At 40.4% G+C, this 19,583-nt stretch overlaps 1 protein-coding gene across 7 annotated transcripts in view; it reads left to right on the plus strand.

Annotated features, from left to right (window-relative positions):
- The window catches only part of KLHL13 (kelch like family member 13), a 200,694-nt gene that overhangs the window by 126,860 nt on the left and 54,251 nt on the right, over window positions 1–19,583 (plus strand). The window contains exon 1 of one of the 7 annotated variants that reach the window (XM_082716338.1): window positions 5,046–5,477. The exons of 5 other annotated variants lie outside the window; for them this stretch is intronic. In XM_082716338.1, the coding sequence (XP_082572464.1) occupies window positions 5,398–5,477 (80 nt within the window). In that variant the 5' untranslated portion in view covers window positions 5,046–5,397. Of the gene's footprint in view, window positions 1–5,045; window positions 5,478–5,923; window positions 6,116–19,583 lie in introns of those variants that run through there. One more of the 7 variants, XM_082716337.1, reaches the window with a different exon arrangement.

Raw genomic sequence — 19,583 nt, forward strand, 5'->3', positions numbered from 1 at the left:
CCACTTTCTGGAACCAGTCCTGTTCTGGCTCTTCTTTCTCCTTCCATCCCATCATTCCCCTCCTTTCCTTTTCCGTGTTCTCCTTTTGTTCCTTTTCCTATTGTTTCCTGGCTTGCCAGCCTGCCAGAACTGCTTATTGCTGTTCTATCCCTCCTACCCCCCAAACTCAGTATCCTTCCTCCCTTTTGGAAATGTTAGAGGTGGGAAGCCTGCTTCCCTTCGCTTCACTCCTGCCAGCATGGAGAAGTTCCACATGCGTGAACACACACATGTGCCCGAGTGTGTGCCTGCACAGTTGTATTTGTGTACTTCTTGGTAATGTGAAGAAGGACATAGGTACTATATTAATCCAAGACAGAGCCCTCGGAATCCTTCGTGGGACTCAAAGGAACTCTGCTAAGGAAATTGACATGTGAGAAGGGTACTTATAAAAGATGAAATCATGACTTTCCAATGTAGTCATCTTTGAGAGACATCTGGGATTTTCCATTCTGATTTTAGCAAGGCTACATATCTGAGTACCTAGTAAAAATTTTTTAATGTCGTTGATGTTCAGTTTCCTGAAACAAACAAAGGAGATGTACACACACATACATACACACTTATAGCCATTCGTGTGAACAGTTCAGTTTTTGTTAATAAGGAGCCCTGAATGTATTAATAATTTTGCTCTGATGGGCACCTGGGTGGCTCAGTGGGTTAAAGCCTGTGCCTTCAGCTCGGGTCATGATCTCAGGGTCCTGGGATCGAGCCCCGCATCGGGCTCTCTGCTCAGCAGGGAGCCTGCTTCCTCCTCTCTCTCTGCCTGTCTCTCTGCCCGCTTGGGATCTCTGTCTGTCAAATACATAAATAAAATGTTAAAAAAAAAAAAAAGAATTTTGCTCTGTTGTGCCCAAGTCCAGTTTTTGCGTGCTTTAAAAGGTTTTTAAAGGTTTAAAAGGTTTTAAAAGGTTTAACAGCCCTACCTGGTCGCCATCCTAATGCTCTTACTGATTGGTAGAACGTAACAGAGGACACAATTTGGCTGATCTATGGTCTTTTTCAAGCAACACGAATGATACGGATATCCCAGATTAGTCTGAGAAGACATCGTCAGGACCAAAGAGAAGATTACACACTGCCCACTCACACAAACTGTGGTCAGTGCTATCAGTGTCTAGTTGTACCTACCACAGGATTCACCAAAACTTACAAGAAGAAGGTAGGTCAGTTCTTAGGGAATATCAAGAAAATAGAGAGAGGTTGGATAGGTGACACATCAGTTCATTTTGTGGAGTGGTGGGACGAAAGAACTGTCCCTGCCAGCCAGTGAGTTAGATTTTCCTGTAAAGTTACTTAGAAATATTTATGTTTAGAAAAAAAATTCCCACTCCTAGCTGTGTATTTCACTTCTCTCCCATACTGTGACTGGCTTAATTCTTACTTACCTTTTTCTCCCTCATCATTCTTCAACACCTTCTAGAATGAAGATTTTGCAAATGGTCTTTGTACACACTTTTGTATTTTGGATGTTTGTCTCCCACTTCTATCTTTGAGCATACATATCATGGAAGGAATAAATAGTTCTTGGTAGTTCTTGTTTCTCTAGAATACATGGAGGTACTTACAGAATGTGGTTCTCATTGCAGAGAAACACATGTCTTTTTGGGAAAGGTCTTATAGAGAAGGAGGGACAGTAGGGATTCTAGAATGAGAGTCCCAGACTAGCAGATGGGAACCTTGTTCCTAGTACCAGCCCTGCTGGTAGCTAACATGGTGACCTTGGGCATGTTCGCATCTCTGGGCTTTAGGTCTTTTAATCTGTACCATGAGGGTACTGAGAAAGATGATTTGTAAGAATTCTAAAAATTATAAACTATCTCCTCTTTCAGGCACCTGGGTGGCTCAGTTGGTTAAGTGACTGCCTTCAACTCAGGTCAGAATCCTGGAGCCCCAGGATCGAGTTCCACATTGGGCTCCCTGGTTGGCAGGGAGTCTGCTTCTCCCTCTGACTTTCCCCCTCTCATGATCTCTCTCTCTCTCTCTCCCTCTCCCTCTCATTCTCTCCCTCTCAAATAAATAAGATCTTTAAAGGGGTGCCTGGGTGGCTCAGTGGGTTAAGCCTCTGCCTTCGGCTCAGGTCATGATCTCAGGGTCCTGGGATGGAGTCCCGCATTGGGCTCTCTGCTCAGCAGGGAGCCCCCTTCCCTTCCTCTCTCTGCCTGCCTCTCTTTCTCCTTGTGATCTCTCTCTGTCAAATAAGTAAATTAAATTTTAAAAAATGTGTCTCCTCTTTCTATGTTGGGAACCAGGGAATTCTGCATTGTAAGATTTGGCCATGGATCCTTCTTTTTGTGGCCTTGGCCAAGTCCCAGCATTGTCCTTTGTTTAGGACATGTCTACAGTATGCGTTTCACAGGTATTTTCAAGTGATTAGTTAATGTTCCTCAAATACTTTGAAGAGTCTTATGTATGTTGTCTTTCTGTCCGCTTTCGTGCAGTGGTCCCTAATAGAAACCAAGCGTTCTATAAATGAAATCAGCATTCCTTGGAAAGTCAACGAGGGTTTTTGACATTTCCCAGTCTAAATATGAAAGCAGTGGGACACTGAGCCTGCATAAAATTCCATTTAAAATACACATTTAATAGTTTTCTCCCTTTCACTCTGGAGGGGAGCACATTTTCAGTTCCAGAATGTAATGGTAATTACGCTCGATAGTTGCTACTGGAGTTGCCATCAGGGTAGTAAAATCTGATCAATTTGGACTTCGCTAATTTGTAACTGGGGTGATTTTACCTGGCTGAAGTTTATTTCTAAACGATGTATGAACAACGTTGTTGTTAAGCAAATTAATAATGTAAAGTAGATTTGGTGGACCGTATTTCTACTTAAAGGAATTATTTTTAAAGCCTTTGGCATGTTAGTTGTTTGCTCATGAGAGCTAATTAAAAATGATTCCTAGCAATTTATTAAAGCAGGAAAACTGAATAGAAATAAATGTTCATCATTGGATGTAAGATTTTAGAGTTTGGGTGTCTTTACTGGTGCTGAGTGTGTTGTGGAGGAAAATCAGTCTTGTTTCCTTTTCACTTTGGGCAAATATGACAATTGTCAAAGGGCCCCCAAAACAGGTTGGTGCTATTGGTTGATTTCTTTGGAGCCTGAGGTGAGATAAAGTTTATGTGGGTTTTTTGAATAAGTTGTTTGCAAAGAAGAATAACTGGAGAAGCTTTGCAATGAAGTGATCTTCACCTGTTTGTGGGGGTTACCCCCTTGTTTCGAGAACTCCACATTTGCCCTATATCCCACTCATAAATGTTGAGTTGACTTTATAGACTGCTCACACTGCTTTACTAACCATGATTTTATGTAGATTTGGGGGGGGTCTTTGTTCTCAGAAGTTGTATTTGCGATTACTGCTTTGTAATATTTTCATAAGCTGGAAAGGTGGTTGAATTTCCTTTCCAAAACATCACCTCTTTGCTACATATAGCAAGTTTGTAACTGTCTTACGTTTTATATTTGTAACTGAGAATGCTTTACATTTTTGGAATGGGACATTCCAAACTTACTTGATGAGTGTGTGTGTGTGCATGTATATGTGTGTGTTTTGTTCAGGGGCTTTCCAACAAGTTGGAACTGCTGGTTGTTGAACCTGGGACCTTTTTGCTCCATACCTATTAAGCATTATTATAGAAAGCCTTGTAATGTAAAATATTGACTATGATTTATTTGTATTAGTGGGTTTTTTTTTTTTTTTTACCTCTTAAATGTATTTTTCTCTTTAAGGTATGGATAAATACTCCTTTCTCTGATTTCTTCGAAGAATTTTATGAGACAGTTCTGTGTGTGGCTACTAAAAAGAGAAATACAATTTAACTTTTTAAGTTGCTTGCCTGGGTTTTTTGGGAGTGCTTGCATATGGTCGACTGAATACAAATTATTTGTGAGTTAGTGATGGCTGACATCTATCTACCTACTATTTAATGAAGTTTATGCATTACTGGTCCATCTTTCAAAATAAGCTTTCTCTCCATAGATGTGTGTATGCATGTGGTGTGTGTATATACTGCATATACATGTATGGGTGGCCGTCATAGGAAAATACTCTTCTCTTGAATATTGATGTGTATCTTCAAGGAAGGTATTTGTAATTACCTGGAGCTCATTTCACACTGCATTTCTGGTATATTCAATTCTATATTGTGGAATTTTTGAAGGTGGTTTCTTCCTATGGTAACATACATCTGTGCTTTTTGAATACAAATGAGAAACCTCTTAAGGGACCAAGTCTCAATCTTTTTAAAAACTAAGAATAATTCGGAGGGAGTATCCGAAAGCCAGCCACTGAAGTTAGAAGCACAAGTTTATTGTTTGCACACAGACCTGAAAGTAAATATGAGCTGTTTGTCACTGCGGTGCTTTTTTTTTTTTTTTTTTTTTTTTGGTTAAAGATAGTGGCTTCTGTGTTGAGGATGGTCTGCTTTTACTAAGCTCGCAGTGGTGAAGGCAGGATAAATCTGTTTTTAGGCAGAGGTAGAAGGATGTGCTATGAAGGTAGATGCTTAGTGATGGCGACTTGCCTGACATCAGCCCGTAAATAAAGAGTCCAGCATAATACCAGCCTCTCCTATTCTCACCTCTTAGAATTGTGAAGGAAATGTGTGACTTTGGCGCTTTAAAGAGAAACTTACAACAGCCAGCCACTTTCGGGGCACTTGCAAGGCTGTTTTCTGGCAGTATTTTAAAATGATACGGATGAACCATGTATTTGCCAGGGCTTTCATGAAGTATCTCAAGTTGCCTTTGACGGCAGCTTGAATATTTCAATCTCCTTGTCAGTCGCTAGCCCCTAGAGGTTACGGGACCGCAGCTGAGCTTTGGAATGGTCCCTGCTGGACACCTGCTTGGCCAGCAGCATTGGTCTCTCCTCTAGGCAATTTGTGAGCTGTTTGGGGGTGGGGGGAGGAGGAGGGAGGGGAGCCGAACGGGAGGGGAAAGGGGGAGAGAAGAAGGGGAGGGCAGCATTGAATTAGATTGTTGATAGCGTCCCTCGGAGGACTGCTATTAAGAACACGCTGCTCTGTACTTCTCCGCTGCAGAAGACAGAGTGATATTCGTGTTACCACGGCATGTTGTAAATGGATGAGATTCTGCTCATCCCGGCTTGGAGATAAGAATAGGGAAAGGAGAGCAACTTGAATCAGAAGCCACTAGAAGAGCGTGCAGAGTTCTGCAGCAGTTCATGCTTGTTCTTACATTTTGCCTTCTTCTAACTGGAAAACAGAGAGACGGGCATTTTTCTAAACGGGCTTTTCCCATAATGGCATTCTTGTATTGTGTGGCCGGAGCTCGCACGGGAGGCGAGCAGGCTGCCGAATTTAGTCACTGATCTCTATTAGCTGTGGCCTAAGGCTATGCTGAGGTTTATATCCCATTTGTATTGTTGCAGCTCGAAAGAAGAATGTTCAGAGGATGACAAGTGTATTCTGAGTAGGTATGTTGTTTCATTTTCATACAAAACCCATCTATTTTTTTTTTCCTTCTACTATTGGTCAGAAATCAGGTTAATAGGTGCAGAATCGAGTACAGCGCTGCAGTATCCCTGTTAAGGTAGAACAATGGTAAAGCCAGCTTAAACCGACGGCAACAACAACAAAATAAAACCCCAGCCGCTTTTATTAAATAAAGCTGCATTGTGTGGTCTGCAGGGTGCAGTCATATATATATATATATATATATGTATATATATATATATACACTGCAGTCAGCGCTTTCCTAACGAGGTGGCACTATTGTTGAGTTAGAACGATAGAATCCTCATATTGCTTTAGGGGACAGGAGGGTTTAAAGGAGGTACCTTGCAGCCCTGTTTTACAGATCGGAGGCTTCGGTGTTAAGGGCACAGGCAGATGGCTGGCTTGCTTGTTCGCTGCAGTCGCTCGCTGCTGTGTCGGGACAGTGTGGAATGGAAGTCCTAGTTGGTAGTCTGTTATGGAAACGCTGTTTACTGTTATTGTAGTACCGTGGTGACAACATGCCATTGAAATGGAAAACGAGCTCTCCTGCTATCTGGAAATTCCCAGTTCCTGTGCTTAAAACATCCAGGTCAACTCCACTTTCTCCAGCATACATGTAAGTGAGAGAAAAGAGGATATTAAAGTGGGGTTTCATTCCTGAATCAACCTTGTGGCAAGCGGGGGTAAAAAAAAAAAAAAAAAAAAAAATCCCGAACAGCAACATCCCCAAACCCACAAGTGTAAAAAATCTCAAGCTGGTTTATAATGAAATAAGCTGGTTTATAATGAAATATATTGGCATGCCCACGTTTTACCTTCTGTTGCTTGTCCTAGGAGTTGATGTTTATTTTTATTTAATGTGCTTAATGGTCATCGGATTACTAATGTACAAGTCTAAAGGTATACCTAAGGAATTGCCTAAGGATAGACTTTCATGTTTTATGCCGGTTGGGTTTTGTTTCGAATTTTTGTGTAGCTGAAATATTTAAGATGACTTCTTTTGTGTAGTGGCACTAAACACTGCTGGTGAAGGGAAATGCTCTCTATAATTTTTGGATCAATTGGAAACATTCGGAGTTAACACATTGGTCAGAAAATGAGCCTTGTAACCAGGACTTTTATACTTGTGTACGCATATTAATAAGTTCAATGTTCTATCTCTCCCAGTTTTATAATTCTGGTTCTGAAGTGTAAGTTCAAATTTGTGCAAGTTCTGGTTCTGTCAATAGTTATCTACATACATAGAGTTGAAAAGTATGGTCTACAAATGTCTGTTTTAGAAATTTATTTTAAGTAAATATATACTAAAATATATTGGGAAGTCTTACTAGAATTTTTTAAAATCTGAGTTTTTAAATTTGCAAACTGTTGCCTTAGAAACAAAATCCAGGCGATATAATGAAATCTTTTAAAATACTGTCTGTGATGCTTTTTTCCCCACCTTTCCGTAGGGGAAGGAGTAAGGGAAGGCTGGACCTTTTTTTTAATTTTTATTTTTAAAATATTAGCATACGAAAAGCTTTTGGAGTAGAAGCCTGTTCTAACTGTATTTCCTTAACAGTATTTTTCAGTAGGAAAGCTATGGAAAATTCTTCCTGCTTTAGGTTAATTATGTGTTTAGAAAGCTGGTGAATTGCCATTTTATTAGTTTTTGTTTTATATGAGGTTCAGAAGCACAGTGGTGTCTTATCTGGTTCTTTGAAAAGCTTTCAGCTGCTGAGGAACTATGCTGGTGCTCTCAGCCCAAAGGAAGTGATTCCCTAGAAAGCTTTGAAAAATGAGGACATTTTAGAGTGAAATTCTGACATCATGTCATTTTCAGATTATTTTTTATGTTCTTCCTTAGAAGTGCTTCAGATGATTTTATCTGTTTGCTTGTTTGACTTTTCCCATAGAGTTAAAATTTTAAGTTAGATTTGTGAAAGAAAAGGGAAAAAAAGATCAGCTATATTTGTTTCTCAAAAGCTGAATTTGTCAAAAGCACAAATTAATGGAGGTGACAAGTTAATTGAGGTGACAAGTTAATGGAGCTCCTTCAAATCATTTGAGAAAATGTGATGTGCCTGTTGACTTTCTGAATCCTAGCTGGTGAGAAATGAGCAAAGATTTACCAAAAGCAACTTCACTGTAAAAACAAAATAAAACATATGCCCTCCCAAACTTGAAATCAGTAGGGTACAATTAATAATGGCTATTAATGAGTCTGGTGTTCCTCTTATATTTCACCATACAGAGGATCCAAACTGTAGCTCCTACCTACTGTGGCTAGATTTTTAGAGATGCTTAAAAAAATGTATATTTTATTAATTCATACTAGCCACAGGCTCAGGTACAGCTTAATACAGCATCTGTAATGAATCACTTTCTTCCTTTTAAGTACTCGCCTCTTTGACCTGATGATGTGAGTGAATTGATTTAGATGGTGGAAGCTGGAAAATACCACACATCTTGCATGTTGCTGTTGATTGCTGGTAGTACACAGAGGTAGAATGGGAAAGTGCATTCAATGGGCTAGTGTTAGGTTACAACATTTTGACATTGTCACAGTCTAAGTTATTAAATTGGCCTTAACTTATTTTTCCTTATAAACAAATTAATATGGCATTTTAAATATCATATCAATATACACAGGGAAAATATGTTAAATTTAGGAAAAAAGACTGGCTTAGGGAGTGTAAGTCTGGTTTCTAAAATACATTGCTTAGTTTTTGACTGTTTCAGGTTGGAGTTCATCGCCTTACTTGGCCAGAAATAAAAATACCATGTGTAACATGTTCTCATCAGACCTTCTTTATATTCCACAACACTTCTGCACACTAAGTTGAGCGTAATTTCCATTTTCAAAAATCACAAAGACTAAGTTAGAAAACTGGGTCAAGTAACGTTATGTTTGCTCTCACAGTTGTTGGGTTAAATAGTTATTTGTGTCTTTGGGTCTAAAGTCTTTGCCTTGAAATGGAATAGTTGAATTCTGACTTTTTGGCCAGTTGTGATATTTTAGAGTTGATCCATGAAATTATATCTAACCCTTTACAGTATTATCTGGAATACAGAATTCTGGACAGTTCCGAGAAACACCTTTTTTGTATGTTTTCTTGAGTCGCATCAGTATTGGTTTGTAGTATTGTATCAATATTTATTGTGATTTGTCAAATAACACATTCTATGGTTTTCATCAAGGATTTGGGTCATTTTTCAAAGAATGAAATGTCAATAAAAATCTTTGGGGCTGTAGTAAAAATGTGCTGTAGCAGTTGAGCAAATATGGAAAAAATATAAAGGCTCCTTGTGGTCTCGTTCTCAAGGGTAGATGACGCTTAGGTGTGTAGTGCTTGCTACTCCTGTGAAAGGGACAACAGAAAATGTTTCACTTACTGCAAGCATTAAACAGAAAGGCGATTTTGCCCTTGTGGATTTCAAATCCACGTTTGCCTTCTTTCTTGTGGAAAACTTGAATGAGAGGCTCAACCTGTCCATATATTCAAGACAGATCGATGATGAGGACAATGTTGATGGCGATATTAAGGAGAATCGACTCTTCTATAGCATAAACGCTCTTTCTTTGCTCTTTGAGTTGTGTTATTCTCTGATTCAGGAATAGTGGGAGTACCCTAAAGACAAAAGATGGAGGAAAAAAATCCTTTGGCCTTCAGGCGGCTTGGTTACCAAATGCTTAGTCTTTACTGGTTAGATGGAGCCTTCCCTCAGCTTCCGTTTGGAACCCTTGCAAGGTGGTGTGCCATCCATACCGAATTCTGAAGGGACCGTCTTAATAGAAACCTGAGTGACGTGTTTGTGTTACTCTCTGTTCCACAGTAGGTTGAAGTTCAGCCTTAGCCTGAGGGAGGATCTCCTGGTCAGTGTAAACTGAATTAGTAAAGACTCCCTTCTTGACAGGGGTGAACCCTATAAATTAACCTGTCATTTTGCCTAAATTAATAAAACTGAAAGGGCAGTCACATCTAAGTGGTTTTCTGGTGTTTTGGTATTCAGTGTTTTAAAACAGCAAATGGTTCCTTCAGGCTACTGTTAGAGGGTTAATGTATTGTTAATTTCTAAGGGCAGCTGAAATAGATCAGGATTAGCATTAGCAATCCTTTTATCTTTTTTCACAAGCTGTAAGTTTTGATAACAATGCTATGGCACTAAAGAGGAAGACAATGGGTAGGAATTAAGCAGTGCAATGTAGCAGGGAATTTTCTAGCTAGCCACATGCGATGTGATGGGATGTTTTCATTTGAAATTTTACCTTTCTCAGGCTAGAAGACAGTGAGTGTAGAATGAGTGTTAGACCTGTGCACCTTAAACTAACGTATTTAGTTGGCTTCGGTCAGCTTCCTGTTTACGGTTATTTTGTTTAATATGTAAAATAGAGTTTGTAGTAAATATCAACAACACAGTACTTTATAGCAATTGTTTTCTATCATCGTATCATTAAAATTCAGTCTCTACATTTCCTGAGGAAAGACTGTGCAGCCTGTATAAGCATCCCTGGTTTATGGGTGATTCAAAAAAAGAGAATAAAAACAGGCATTTTCAAAAATTTGACATGTCTTCCATTCCCAAAGATTGTCTTTTGTTCTTATTTAATGATTATAATAAAACCTCGTTTTAGAAGTCACGTTTTATTTGGCAAAATACTTCTTAAATTCACCATCTCAAATTAGAAAAGAATATATGTAACTCCTTTCACAGTTACCACACACATAAACTTTTATTTGTCTGCTTAATTTGTTTTTACTAAATGCTCACTCTAACAAAATTATGTGGAGAAATAACATAAACATCGCCTAAGAACCATTTAGTGTGAGTGCGTAACTTCGGTGGCACGTCCTTGGGGAATTTCTATTGTCTGAGCCTACAGAGGGCTAGCTTAACACACATTAATGGAAAACCCTAGAGCTAAAGATGACCTTAGAGGTCATTAGAGAACCTAAACCCCCTTTAAAGCAGGCATCCTTTCTGCAACACCTCTGAAAGGTGGTAAGAAACATTCTCCTTGATCACCATCAATGACAGATAGCCCACTACCTCACCAAGGCAGCACCTCTCACACGTGGACAGCTCTTCCTTGTGCTGAGCAAAATCTTTCCTAAATCTTTTATCTCCAGATCCTCATGTAGCCTTTTGGACCTGAATAGAAAAAAATCTTTCTTTTCTGTACTACCTACAAGCCTGGATATCTCTTTCTTTAACCCTTGCTTGTATGACATGTTTTCCAGACCGTTTGCTCTGCTGGTTGTCGTCACCTGGCCCGCTTTTTTCATGTTAATCTTTATACCAGAGATTACATCCCAAAGCAGCGCTCCCTGTGTGGTCTGAATAGAAGACACCTTTCTCCTTTTATACAGACCTTCTGCTTGTCTGAGGGAGATTGTATCATTTTTAATCACAGGATCCACACTGTTCCGTGGTGAATTCCAAGTTTACAGACTTCCTCTCCAGAGGTTCATGAATGGGCGGCTTGCTCCTCCTAGTCCGTGTGGATTCTCTTTGCTACTTCAGAATTTTTAGTCAGGGGAAGCCTGCCTGCCATGTGCAAGGGGAGTTAGAATCTTGTACTCAAGCCAATTGTGTGTGTGTTTTAAAAGATCTCTTGAAACCATTTAATGTTACTCTAGAGTATCACACAAAAGAAACTTGCAAGCCAGAAAGCTAGTATTTCTGATGCTTTCAGAGATTTCCAAGAATTTTCCTTGTCAAGCATTTCTCTGGATGCATTGTTTCTTTTTTCTACTTCAGTGGGACTTCCAAGTACCCCTCAAAACACTTGCCTCATAGGGAAGTGGCAGAAATGCAAATCTCTTGGAGCCTCACAGGAAGTCTGGAGTTAACTAAGAGTTCTGAGGATTCCAGACATTCTGCTTGAAAGTTAGACTATTTAGATGAGAAGCCAAGTTGGGCCGAGTTAGGGGGAGGGGAAAGAAAGAAGTAAGAGGCAAGAATTTGTGTTAATGACTTTACCTTGTGGTTAAGAGCCAAGAATTATAAACACTATGCCTGATGATATTTTGAATTGAAATGGTAGCCCCCAGGAATTGCTTTATTTCCTCAAGACCAGGAGAAAAAGGTGGTGTCAGTGTATGATTCTTGGGGAATCAGTACCTAAAGAAATTGCTGAGTAACCCATTTTTTAAAGTGCTCAGCTCTTTTCCACTCACCTTGTATACTGACTTCGTAATATGTAGAATTACTCACACCTGTTATGGGCCCGGCATAACTCAGATGGGCATTAGGGGTGTAGTCCTCGAAGTCACTCAAAGTTACTGTCTTTCCATCCCATCTTTATTCACGAACAATTAAATTGCTCCATGTATTTTACTGGTATGAAAATTCTGATCCAAGATAATCAGGTTAATTTTTCTTTACTGTACTTTCAGTATTGATAATGGACTTAACAGAAAATGAAAACACGGGGCGCCTGGGTGGCTCAGTGGGTTAAAGCCTCTGCCTTCGGCTCAGGTCATGATCTCAGGGTCCTGGGATTGAGCCCCGTATCAGGCTCTCTGCTCAGCGGGGAGCCTGCTTCCCTCTCTCTCTCTGCCTGCCTCTCTGCCTACTTGTGATCTCTCTGTCAAATAAATAAATAAAATCTTAAAAAAAAAAAAAAGAAAATGAAAACACTATAGAAGAGAAATGTGTCTGAGCTAAATATGAAGACCTGAACTGAAAAGAGATACCAGATTTTTAAAAAATTTTCTTTTAAAGATTTTAATTTTAAGTAATTTGTACACCCAATGTGGGGCTCAAACCTACTTAGAGACCTGAGATCAAGTGTTGCATGCTCTGCTGATCAAGGCAGCTAGTTGCCCCCAAAATAAATACCAGATTTTTAAAATTTTCATTTGTATTATGTTATATAAGTATGATAAAGTACCTCATTAGTTTTTGATGTAGTGTTCCATGAAGATACCAGATTTTAAAGTGCATGTTATGTGGAATGGGTAGTGAACCAGTTTATGTTTGAACTTGATAGTAACCTTTTTAAACAAGTGGAACAGAATATCACCCTGTAAATTGGATGGGGCATAGGTGCTTTCTAGGGCACAAGTGTACATATTTTACGTTTCAAGCAGGAATAATTTGACCCCAGTCTTTAGGATGTCATCTTAGTGAAAAATAAAACTATATTTTGTTGTCAGTTAAGAGTAAAATATTTTCACTGGTATGACTTCCCATGATGAGGATATATGTTGCTTTATCCAGTGCTGCCTCATTTATGGTATGCTACGGTAAGAGGATCTCTACCTTCTTGGAGAGTATGTCTTGGGATATGGTTCAAATAGTGAAAAGCAATGATTTACTCTTCCCTAAGAAAAAGGTCAATAAAAACAACTTTCAGGGGGCGCCTGGGTGGCTCAGTGGGTTAAAGCCTCTGCCTTCGGCTCAGGTCATGATCTCAGGATCCTGGGATTGAGCCCCGCATCGGGCTCTCTACTCAGCAGGGATCCTGCTTCCCTCTCTCTCTCTCTGCCTGCCTCTCTGCCTACTTGTGATCTCTCTGTCAAATAAATAAATAAAATCTTAAAAAAAAAAAAAACTTTCAGGACTCCAGGAGCTTAAAACTTGAATCTAGCCTCTAAGACCAATATTATACATTTCATGTGAAATGTATTTGTTTGCAGTTTTTAAGAACTGTCCTGGTTTAACAGAGCTAAATCTAATATAGTTTGCTGAGTGCTCCTATAAAAACACTAAGCACTTTGCAGTCTGTCTCCCAAACATTCTATCCGAGGAAGTCTTCTCTGTTTTACACCCGGGCACAGTGGTTCAGATAGGTTGGCTTGCTCAGTATCACACTCCACGGAAGAGGCGAAGTGAGAATTCAAACGCAGGTCCGTTTCATTTCAAAGCTCTGAACTTCTCTGATGCCGTTTTGTTTTTGTCGACTTTTGCTACTTTCATGCCAACTGTTAATTAGATAATATCTCACTAGGATCAGAAGAACAAGGAAGTACGATAAATGAGGTAAGCTTTTTTGAATTGGGTGGTGGCTTAAGAAGAAGTCAGCTTTCCTTGACTGTACTGGCAAGTGGTGAAGTTGTAGGAAAATGTTGGGGCAATTATCTTTCCTTTGCTGATCAAGGTATCCAGATTCACTTCACCTTTCCCTGTTTCTCTCATTTTTTTAAAAGATTTTATTTATTGATTTGACAGACAGAGATCACAAGTAGGCAGAGAGGCAGGCAGAGGAGAAGGAGAAGCAGGCTCCCTGCTGAGCAGGGAGCCGGATGCGGTGCGGATGCAGAGCTCCATCCCAGGACCCTGGGGTCATGACCTGAGCCCAAGGCAGCAGCTGAACCGACTGAGCCACCCAGGCGTCCCTGTTTCCTATTTCTCTTAAAGCACCATTCTGCCTTCATTGACTCCCCACATCCTCCCATCCACCGTGGTAGTCAGCCACTGTGGAAAGTGCTCTAGTTTTTAGGCTCTTTCTAGTGCTTTCCTAGGTTACTCCCTGGGCTGCGTGCTCAGTATCTTCTGACAGACATTATTGTCCCATTGCTTAATCGCACCCAAGCACTCAAAAAGAAGTCTCTATGAGTTTCCTCGCTGTCATATTAAATCACTGCAAACTCATGGCTTAAAACCTCACTAGTTTATTATCTTATAGTTTTTTTTAGCTCAGAAGTCTGGTATGGGTCTCCCTGGGTTAAAATCAAGGTGACAGCAAGGCTGTGTTCACATGGGAGACTCCACGGGAGAATCCATTCCCCACTTATTAGGGTCACTGGCACAGCTCAGTTCTTCGCCATTGTAGGACCACCAACAGTCCTGTGTTCTTGCTGGCTGGGAGCTGAGAGCTGATCTCATCTTCTACAGATGGCCTGCGTGTCTCGGCTTGTGACTCCTTTCTTCCATCTTTAACACTGACAATGGCCAAACTCCTTTCACATGAATCTTTTTCTGACCCACTCTTCTGCCTTCCGCTTCTACTTCTGAGGACTCATGTGACTAGACTGGGCCTGCCTGGAGAATACAGGAGGGGTTCCCCAAATTTTGCATTTTTATTTCTAGCCAAATTTGTTAATCTGTGCAGCAGTGGCTTTGCTCTTGAAAATTCTAATAATTCAGACATAACCAGGCAGTTCTCAAACTCTGAAGTGATGATTTCCTGGAAATCATACTAAAAAGTAGAACTCGGCAGGCACGGCATTACGATCTGGGATTCTGTTAAGTATCATGAAAGCCAGTTCTACTGTTAAAACTGGTATTATGCTCCCAAGTCCTGCAAAATAAGCACAAAGGTATATATCAAATGTGCAAGTAGACACAAACACATAAAATGCAGATGTGGGTTCAAACTAAGATGCTAATCATTTCGAACTTTATTATTGATTTGACATCTTAAAATGCAGGCTGTTTCTGAGATGATTTGCATGGTCCAAGTCTCCTTTTAAAAGCTAATAAGCATTAGTGCCACCTATTTTTTTTTTTAAAGATTTTATTTATTTGACAGACAGAGATCACAAGTAGGCAGAGAGGCAAGCAGAGAGAGAGGGAGAAGCAGGCTTCTGGCTGAGCAGAGAGCCCAATGCGGGGCTCAATCCCAGGACCCTGAGATCATGACCTGAGCCGAAGGCAGAGGCTTAACCCACTGAGCCACCCAGGCGCCCCAGTGCCACCTTTTTTTTTCCAAAAAAGATTTTATTTATTTACTTGAGAGAGTGTATGTTGGGGGAGCAGCAAAAGGGGAGAGAGAAAATCTCAAGCAGATTCTGTGCTGAGCTCAGTGCCTATTGTGGTACTCGATCTCATGACCCTGAGATCACGACCTGAGCCGAAAACAAGAGTCAGATGCTTAACCAACTGAGCCACCCAGCCTCCATCTTTGGAATAAAATCATAGAGGGGCACCTGGGTGGCTCAATGGGTTAAGCCTCTGTCTTCAGCTCAGGTCATGATCTCAGGGTCCTGGGATTGAGTACTGCATCAGACTGTCTGCTGGGCACGGAGCCTGCTTCCTCCTCTCTCTCTGCCTGCCTCTCTGTCTACTTGTGATCTCTCTCTGTCAAATAAATAAAATCTTTAAAAAAAATCATAGAAATCATAGAATTTGTTTTCTTAAGAAGGTTATATGTAACAGGGAGATACATTCAGAATTACTCTGTTCATATTAGAGCCGTCTAGAATGAGTGCGTCATACAAGTTGGTTGATGTTGTGTTTTATTGTACTAATGAATTAAAACATTTCAAAGGACTCTGAATTCCTTTCCACTTTCTCAAAACATTTTCATTGTATTTGGAGCATCCTTCAGAATTAGATAAAACATGAAGGCTATAAGAAAGTCTTATTTAACAACTACAAGGTCCTCACATGTCTTGAAAAGTCATACAGATAATATAAGCTGGAGAGAACCTTCAACAAATCTTAAAAAGATACTACAAAATGACCTGGCATGGGGCACCTAGGGGCTCATTCGGTTAAGCCTCCAACTCTTGATCTCAGCTCAGGTCTCAATCTTGGGGTCCTGAGTTCAAGCCTCATGATCAAGCTCCATGCCCAGTATGGAACCTGCTTTAAAAAAAATTAGCTGGTGATGTCAGAATGGCTAAAATTAGCAAGTCAAGAAATGACAGATGCTGGCGAGGATGCGGAGAAAGGGGAACCCTCCTACACTGTTGGTGGGAATGCAAGCTGGTGCAACCACTCTGGAAAACAGCATGGAGGTTCCTCAAAATGTTGAAAATAGAACTACCCTGTGACCCAGCAATTGCACTACTGGGTATTTACCCTAAAGATACAAACGTAGTGATCCGAAGGGGCACATGCACCCGAATGTTTATAGCAGCAATGTCTACAATAGCCAGACTATGGAAAGAACCTAGATGTCCATCAACAGATGAATGGATAAAGAAGAGGTGGTATATATACACAATGGAATACTATGCAGCCATCAAAAGAAATGAAATCTTGCCATTTGCAACGACATGGATGGAACTAGAGGGTATCATGCTTAGCGAAATAAGTCAATCAGAAAAAGACAACTGTCATATGATCTCCCTGATATGAGGAAGTGGAGATGCAACGTGGGGGAGTTAAGGGGGTAGGAGAAGAATGAATGAAACAAGAGGGGATTGGGAGGGAGACAAACCATAAGTGACTCTTAATCTCACAAAACAAACTGAGGGTTGCTGGGGGGAGGGGGGTTGGAAGAGGGGGGTGGAGTTATGGACATTGGGGAAGGTATGTGCTATGATGAGTGCTGTGAAGTGTGTAAACCTGGCGATTCACAGACCTATACCCCTGGGGATAAAAATACATTATATGTTTACTTAAAAAATAAAACAAAAATTAGCTGGTGATGGCATACAATTATATGACTGTTGCCATACTCATGCCTTTCAGTGTGTAGTGCAGAGGAAAACACTGAAACCTGGATGTTACTTTGTTAACACCTGTGAAATAGGAACAGTAAAAGCACAAATGGAGACTGTCTATGCCACTCAGCCTTTGAGCATTAAACTGGATTCTCCTGCAAGTCAGTATGGCCAGAAAAGTGCCATTATTTTTTTCAGAGAGAGAAAGAGAGCAAGTGAGCACTCATGCACATGAGCACGAGTGGGGGAGGGGAGGGGCAGAGGGAGCAGCAGGCTTCCAGCTGAGCAGAGAGCCTGATGAGGGTCTGGATCCCAGGACCCTGGGAGCTGAAGGCAGAAACTTAACTGAGCCACCCAGGTGCCCCAAAAGTGCCATTTCTAAACTTGGGGGTGAGTGTGGGAATGTTCTGGACTCAGAAGTAGGTATTTTTAATTCTCTGGACACTGTTTCCTTTCTATTATGGAAGGTATAGGGGCTTGACTGAATTTTTTATTTAAAAGCCTTGAGCACTTACTATATTTTACAGCACTAACATTTGAGAAGGAAACTTCATGAGAATGATAGGTTGTAGGTCAAGTTCTGTTGGGTGTTCGTGGGCTACTGAACTATGTTAGTGCTTATGCCATATGTCTGTCCCTTCTCTCTCCCCCTTTTTCCTTCCCACATTGAAGTCTCTCACTGCCAAGTATTCTTAGAAATTCTAAATTACCTTTTCTTTTCCCCTACAGCTTGCCCTGTAACATCTTCTATGTTCACGTTTTGTTTCTCTAGTTTCAAAAATACTTTGCTTGCACTCATCAGTGGGATAAGACCATGCCATCTTTAAAAAAGCATACTTTAAAAAAGACTATGTCTGGCTGGCTCAGTCGGTAGAACATGTGAGTCTTGATCTTGGGGTCATGAGTTCAAATCCTATATCGGGTGTAGAGCTTACTTTAAAAAAAAGGGGGGGAGGGTGCCTGGGTGGCTCAATGGGTTAAAGCCTCTGCCTTTGGCTCAGGTCATGGGTCGTGGGATCGAGCCCCGCATCGGGCTCTCTGCTCAGTGGGGAGCCTCCTTCCTCCTCTCTCTCTGCCTGCCTCTCTGCCTACTTGTGATCTCTCTCTGTCAAATAAATAAATAAAATATTTTTTTAAAAACGTAATTATCATATGCAGTGAGACTTCTCTGAATCCAAGAGCTAGAAGTAACCTTACAAATTACTCTTTGTCATACCTTTATACCTTGGAAGAGAATGTGATATTCATGTTCGATCACTTTTCCTTCCTGCATGGTTGTATTTGATGACTCAACCTATTCTTAATTTATATTTCCTTTTTATTAGTTTATCCCATTCCATCAACTGTATTACAAATTAACGTTTAAGACTGGTTCACTACAAAATCCTCAACTAGATTTGACTTTTAAGTGAGCCTACATTGGAGCTTTTCTCTTCTCTGCAATTAACTCACTCAATTCCTTATTAACTCACTTACTCTAACCTAGCTTTACTTTGAATGGACCTGCTAAAATTGAAACAAAATTTTGAAAAGTATGTGGCTGTTCGAGGTTGTGAATTGGCTATCCAGTCTCTTAGCACAACCAAAATGAAACAATTTTCATTCATTATGAGCACTTTCCTGCAAAGGTTGTGTGTATATAATCATTTCTGAGTGATTCACAGCTAAACAAACCAACATTTTGATCTTAAGGAGACGGATCATCAGAGTATTTTTTATAGACACATTGCTGGACTACCTGGACAGGTGTGGTTAGAGACTGCCTTTTTTTTTTTTTTTCAAACGACGTGATGTAATCTGGGACAAACAAGCTTTTATAATACCCCAAAGATACAGATGTAGTGAGAAGAAGGGCCATCGGTATCCCAATGTTCATAGCAGCAATGACCACAGTCGCCAAACTGTGGAAAGAACCAAGATGCCCTTCAACAGACAAATGGATAAGGAAGATGTGGTCCATGTATGCAATGGAGTACTATGCCTCCATCAGAAAGGATGAGTACCCAACTTTTGTAGCAACATGGGCGGGACTGGAAGAGATTATGCTGAGTGAAATAAATCAAGCAGAGAGAGTCAATTATCATATGGTTTCACATACTAGTGGAGCATAAGGAATAACATGGAGGACATGGGGAGATGGAGAGGAGAAGTGAGTTGGGAGAAACCAGAGGGGGAGACAAACCATGAGAGACTGTGGACTCTGAGAAACAAACTGAGGGTTTTGGAGGGGAGGGGGTGGGGGGTTGGTTGAGCCTGGTGGTGGGTATTATGGAGGGCACGTATTGCATGGAGCACTGGGTGTGGTGCATATTATTTCTTTTACTGTGACTTCTTTACAAGCAAGTGTCCTGCCTGCTGTTTACCTGTCTTGACCTATAGGTCAAGCACTATAGCAAGTACTCCGTAAACCCTGGGTTAGATGAATGAACTTAGAGAAAGCCATTTTTAGGTCTGTAGCCCTGTGCAGATCATTCCCTTAAGAGTGTTGAATTTCTTCATTTGATATTTGCAGTAATCTAATATATCACAGTCTCATTAGAGAGTAAGTTATGCCTATCTTTCCTACGAAAAAACTAATCCAAAATCCTGATTCTGTTTCTTGCTTGCTGATAAATACCATGATGCTGGCACAGACTGAAAGTAATTTTAGTAGAAGCAATTTACCAATGACCAAAATACTTTAGTCATGGTTCATCAAATAGTAATTTGATAAAGAGAATAAGATTATAATCTGTTCCAAGACTGCAAATCACTCTTGGACTT

Source organism: Mustela nivalis (assembly GCF_964662115.1).
Source record: "Mustela nivalis genome assembly, chromosome: X".
Classification (NCBI taxonomy): domain Eukaryota; kingdom Metazoa; phylum Chordata; class Mammalia; order Carnivora; family Mustelidae; genus Mustela; species Mustela nivalis.